The following is a 5938-nucleotide window of genomic DNA, read 5'->3' as shown; positions in this document are numbered from 1 at the left end:
CTGGCGGCTCCACCCTTGGTGGGGGAGGGTCTCCTTCGGTCGACATGGATGCTGAAGCTGCGGTCAAACCTCACAACGAGACAGTGTCGTGGTCTCCACCGGTACGCGAGCCGGTGTCTCGGTGCGCACCGGTGACATCACCGGTGGCAACCGTCTTGGGTACTCTTCCCGTCCCCCCCCTGCAGTGACCTACGACCGACCACTTGAAGTCGCACGGCGAGGGGATGAGCGGCCGTCTGGTCGCCTGAATTAGATCTGACTTTGTCGGATTCCGTTGCCCGGATTGGTGTCTGACTCCGTCGCATCTACGTGAAGTGTGGAGAGGGAGCAACACTGCCAGTTGAGTACGCCGTCAAAGGTGCATATAAGGTCAAGGTACTACCTGTCGTCACAGCGAAAGACAAGGTCCCTGGGACGGACGACACGGACTACGGCAATACCGCCACGTATGCGAAGGATACTGAAGCGAAGGGAGAGAGGTCACCGGCAACAGTGTACCCAAGGACGTGCTAACGTGCGGTTCGACAGAGTAAATATACGGTAAGGGTGACATTGGATGCGATGTAAGTTTGGTCAGTCGTGAACTTTACTTGGAAACCCCGAGCTGACTTAATAGATGTGGCTTTATATTTCTTATATTGCTACTTGTGTCGACTTGGATTACTACGTTTTGCTCCGCTCGTCTAGAGCTCGCTATCGTTGATCAGCGCAAGCATCCTGTTCCAGGGCGACTCGCGACACGTGGTGGAGAAGCAGGGTATTGTTTACGCTGGGAGGTGAGATGATTGTGACCGGATCGTGGGCGCTGTCCTTTTAGGCCGAGGCCCACCAGAAGGATGGTGTTGAAGGCCGTCGTGTGGTGACTGAGAAGAAAGCCTCCTGTTTCAGCGGAAGTGTGGCGTAATTGTCGTTGGTGTCGCGCAGAAGAATTGGCGCGAGAAAGAGACGCAGAGAGAAGAAAAGAATTTTGAGTGAACAAGTTTTGGATTGAGAGTATCGACGATGGTCTAGAGAGAAGTGTTTAGTGATGAAGAAGAAGAGAGAATCTTCGAATGCGGCCTTCAAGGTGGTGTGGACGAGCAGCTTGTGTCGGCTCCGGCTGCTTTGGAACGGTTGGAGTGGGGCACGAGAGTGAGCGTCTCACGGGATCCGCGTATTGGTGTGGAGCAGTCTCCTGGTAGAGGTGAAGGGGCTGCGGGGTCGCGAGGAGTGTCGACTATGCGTGTGAGCTCTGAGATGAATGTGCTGCGCGAATTGTTCGCCGACGAATTCAAGGAAACACAGGAAGGAGAGAAAGGCCGGACGGAGGCCGACGTTGATATCAAGACGGGGGTCAAGGAAGAGCCTGAGATGAAGGGAGGGGTCGTGGATGGTGACTCTGCGCGTAGCGAGGGTCCCTATACGACGGATGGATAAACTACGACGCTCAAGAGACATACGACTCGGAGAGCGACGCTGAGTGTGAGCAGGTCGAGATAGTGAAGAGTGAGCAAAAGCCAAGTGGGTTCATTTCCCGGTACACTGGACCGGAAGCTCGATGGTCTGACCGTCCCGCCTTCGGCTCAGCGTGAACAGAGAGGCGTCTGAGGTCTCCGGGGTGGCTACATTCCGGGAATGGCTGCCAAGGCCCCGGTGCCTACGAGGTCTGTGCGTCGCCCTCGCCCGAGTGTTGTTAGTTTCGCGGCTTCCACGTCGAGTGTGGGGCCGGATACCGCTAGGCGTCCGGTTCTGAGAGTGAGTACGATGCCTTTGAGCGGGGATACTACAATGGCGAGAAGTGGTGGACCAGCGCCCAGTCGAACGGTGCCTGCTCCCTCTGTGACTCGACAGAGTGTGGTTTCTCCGTACCAAGCCCTGAAGACGGCCGATTCATCTCAGTTGTCACAGTTGGTTTTGAACGCCATGAAGGTGCTGCCGGTGCTCTTCTCGGCCACGGCGACGGTAGAGAAAGCACACGTTTTCTGGGAGCTCTTTGAGGTTCACACGGAGGGCCTTCCCGATCGATCATGGTTGTTTGTGTTTCGACAGAAGGTCAAGGGTCGCGAAGCTGAGCGATGGTGGTGCAACCCGACAATCGAACGTTCTCCACGCTGAAGGTTCGGTTCCACAACCAGTTTCTAAGCCGTACGGCTGACGAACTGTGGGAACGGTTCGAGACCACAAGACGTGAAAGAGGTGGGTCGGTGGAGGAATGGGGCGACCGAGTTTTCGACCTGTGTGAGTCGTTAGACTACCCAAATCCTTAGATGCGATACCAGTCGTTCCGCCGTAATCGGAGGAACAAGCGCATGCTGGCAACCCTGGATGCAAGCCCAGCTTCCGACATCTCTGAAGCGTGCGAGTGGCAGATGTTCAAGGATGTGCACCGTCCTATTGAGGAAGACGACGACTTCTCTGACGAAGCCCCGGCTTAGAAGGGCAGGAACACGCCTGTGTTGGCCTCCGTGGATGCGCTAGCACAAAGGATGAAGCGTTTTATGCAGCAGCAGCAACAGTGGCAGCAACAATTGGTGCAGAATCAATGAAGTGCGCCTCGGTCCCCTCGTGACCGTGGTCGTGTGATGTCTGCCGTCTCGACAAACCGTTCCTGCCACGAACGGACAAGCCCCGCCTGAAGGTCTTCGACAGTCGAACCCAGGATGGGGTTCCTGTTTGTGGCCGTTGCAACTACCGTGGCCATGGTCATGTCACTTGCAAACGAGCAATCACGACGTGCAGAAACCGCGACGTTTTGGGCCATGTCTAGGTCGAGTGCGAAGCTCCTAGAAACTACAGTGGTAATCAAGGCGGAGGGTACGGTTCTCGACCGCCCCGGGGGTGTTTCTTCTGCAACGATCCTAATCATAACATAGCCGGATGTCCCCTGATCGGAACCCTGCGCTCGATGGTGCCGCAGGATGCCGGTCCAGCGCTGACACTGAGTCAGCCTGCTCCTCGTCAATGATGGGGCGAGAGGAGGGAAAGGAGGAGTCCTTCGTTCCTCTAGTCTACGTAATGACTCAAGTGACGGTGGCGGGAGAAGATCAAGAAGAAGAACGCCTGCTGCCGTCGAGATGGACGAAGTTGAGGAAGCAGGAGACGGAAGGGACGATGGTGTGACGGCTGTGGAGGCTGTGGTAGAAAGGGAAACTTCGATAGTACGTGATACGGTCGAGACTGTTGAGACGGTTGAGGACGCTGAGAGGTTTGCTGTAGAACCAAAGGCAGCGGAGGTTTGTGGGACTACTGAGGTGTTCGTTGCGGAAACGATGACAGAGGAGTTTGTGAGTCTGCGGGAGAAGCAGATGATGGCACCGCAGTGAACGACAGTACGTATGGTGTGGTCGCGGTGACCGAGGGAGACACTCCAGTGGACGAGGATGAAGAGGTGTTTTAAGATGATGTAGAAAGTGTGTCAGACAGTGAGTCGGAGGAGGGCGTGGACGAAGATAGGTCTACTGAAGCGTTGTTGACTACGTTCGATGTGACGACTGAACCGACGGACAAGAGCCAAAGAGTCTCGTTCTCTCGACTGCGTCATAAACCCCGTTTGGGTGCAGAACCGCCTCTCAAGTCTGCGCTGAAGAACCGGTTTTTGACCATAGGCCGTCGGAAGACGCGGACATTGGAGTGGGAAAGACTGTGCTCGCTACTTGGACGCTGGAGGATGGCTCAGAGGAAACGGTTGTCGGGGTGGTGGCGCAAGAAGTCGTCGAGATAACGATTGAGAGAGAAGCAGCGACCGTCCCTGACCATGGTGAGGTCGTCAGTGACTTGATTATGGTTGGCGAAGCGCCGGAGGCTAAGTATTCACGTCTCTTTACGGACTCAGAACTAGAGGCCATGGAAGAATGTGACCGAGGGGAAGAAGAAACGGTTCTGGCTGGAGTGAAGGTAGTCGCTGAGAAGGAAGAGTATGACAAGGAGCTGGAAGAGCGGTTAGGCCATCTAGACGAGGTGGAACGCAAGCGTTAGATGAAGGTGAACGCTGAGACTACAAAGGATCCGTCTTTGGAGGACATGACGAAGTACTTGGGAATCTCTGAGGAAGTGCTAGAGCGAGTGAGTAAGCCCAGTGAGAGTAAGTTGAAGAGACCCGAATACTGGTAGGGGTGGTTTAGCGATACGCTCGAAAGTTCGGATAAAGCTAAGAGAGCTAACCGCGACTTCCGTTCATCGTCGGAAGGTTTCACGGAGATTACTGTCAGGACGCCGCAGAAAACCTCTGGAAGGAGGGCGTACCTGATAATCCTATGGTTGCAAATGCTGAAGTGAAGGATTGTCCTATGGCGGGGGATGCTCTGGTAAATCCGACGATGGAAAGTCTCGTGTGCGAGAATATTGCTCCTTCACTAGAAGCCGAGCGTATGGTGGTCACGGTAACCGAAGTACAACCGTGTGATTTGCCTTTGAATGGAGAACCTTTAAAAGAAGAATGATTCGAAGCGTCGCATGTAAAGCCGTCTATCGGATGCTCAAAGAGGTGAAAGAGTGTCCGTCGAGGAAGACAGTGTGCTCGTCGTGGACGCATTCGAAGTCCAGAGTATTGGAGTATCTCCACTAAGAGGCAAAATACCGAGCCTGGATTGGGAGTGCCTACGCTGGCATGCGGAACGAATTATTCAAGAAAAGGAGTTGCTGGGCGAATTCTAGATCCTTGTTGAGGGCTGGGTCGAGCGGTCTTTCGAAGGGAATGCGGGCCATATTTGGCAAAAACCGGTTGACCGTACGGGTAAGAAGCAAACCTTGGGTGGAAGTCGAAGTCGACGCCGACGGCAACGGCGTGAACATGGCGCGGTATGCTTCGACTGTTCTTCCCTCTACAAGGACAGTGCTGAAGCTTTGGACAACTTTAAGCTCTGCCAAGAAGAGGTCGAAGACGTGTCTCATTATGTGCAAGTAGTGTTCCCCGAACGTCCGCCTTCTGATCCACCTCCTAAACGTGATTTAAGAACAGTCACGGTTGAGCTGCCCGATAGATTTGGCGTCCGTGATAACGAAGACGAAGAAGGCCCGTTGAGGCCACGATGGTGCAGGGAGGATGACGTGTCGCTTGCGCTGTCGGAAGCTTTGAGGCTCTCGCTGGAGGGTATATCGACTGCCTACCGTCGTAAATGCTTGCCGACACTGGCGCGACGCTTAAGCTTATTGACAGGCGATTTCTTAAGCGGTTAGGATGGTATTCAGAGCCCCTACAGCCGTATGACGATAAAGCTATCAGATCGACTAATCATCGACTCCGCGTCCGTGGGAGAGTCGATCTGTCAGTCCGATTGGGATCGAAAGAAGTCTCTGTGAAGATAATAGTGACCGACAAGCTACATGAGGGCGCTATCCTGGGATTCGACGTAATAGGAGCATTCGGCGACCTGATCGATGTGGCAGACAGGACTTGGACGCTTAAGGACACTGTTGAAGAGCTTCAGTTGGGAATGACCGTCGTACATGATGCCTACATGGCTACAATGGCCTCGTCGGTACGGTTACCGCCTCGGGGTCAAGCGCTAGTGGTGGGTAACGTCGTCGGAGGCGCGAGAGACAATGATATCGCGCTAGTGGAGGGTGTCGTCGAGCTGCCGCCTACCTCCGGAATAGCTAGCTCGCTGTGTAATGTGGGGGGAGGCAAGGTGATAGTCGTAGTCTGCAACGCGTCAACAGATATGCATTGGATCCAGAAAGGAGAGGTTTGTGTGGTCTGCCTCTATCGTGTCGAATTCGGCATTTGATTACGAAGACCCGCCCGGAGGAGAGGAACCCCTGGACAAGAACGTGCATACTGAAGGTGTAAAGAGCCCCGTAACTATGGCAGTCACCGAAGGGCAGAGAGAGGAAGTCTGCGACGAAGTGAGGGCTCTAAGCCTGACGTCCCGATGGACAAAGACGCTGGCGCGACGGCCGACTTCTCTGAGTCAGACCTATTCGTTGAGCAGAAGACACTGTTCCGGTCCGAGCTGAACGG

General features: G+C 54.6%; 1 protein-coding gene across 1 annotated transcript; it reads right to left on the bottom strand.

The window, feature by feature from the left end:
• Positions 1-2410: 2410 nt before the first annotated feature.
• Positions 2411-2740, bottom strand: PITG_17458 (uncharacterized protein; the record flags this gene model as incomplete). The annotated part of the gene is made up of 2 exons (XM_002896644.1): positions 2411-2453; positions 2583-2740. The coding sequence occupies 2 exons, from the start codon at positions 2738-2740 to the stop codon at positions 2411-2413; spliced, it is 201 nt and encodes a 66-aa protein (XP_002896690.1).
• Positions 2741-5938: the final 3198 nt, after the last annotated feature.

This window comes from Phytophthora infestans, genomic scaffold, assembly GCF_000142945.1.
Source record: "Phytophthora infestans T30-4 supercont1.55 genomic scaffold, whole genome shotgun sequence".
In the NCBI taxonomy this organism is placed as follows: Eukaryota; Oomycota; class Peronosporomycetes; order Peronosporales; family Peronosporaceae; genus Phytophthora; species Phytophthora infestans.
The sequence above is the reverse complement of the archived record's forward strand: the minus strand, read 5'-3'. Positions and strand labels throughout refer to the sequence as shown.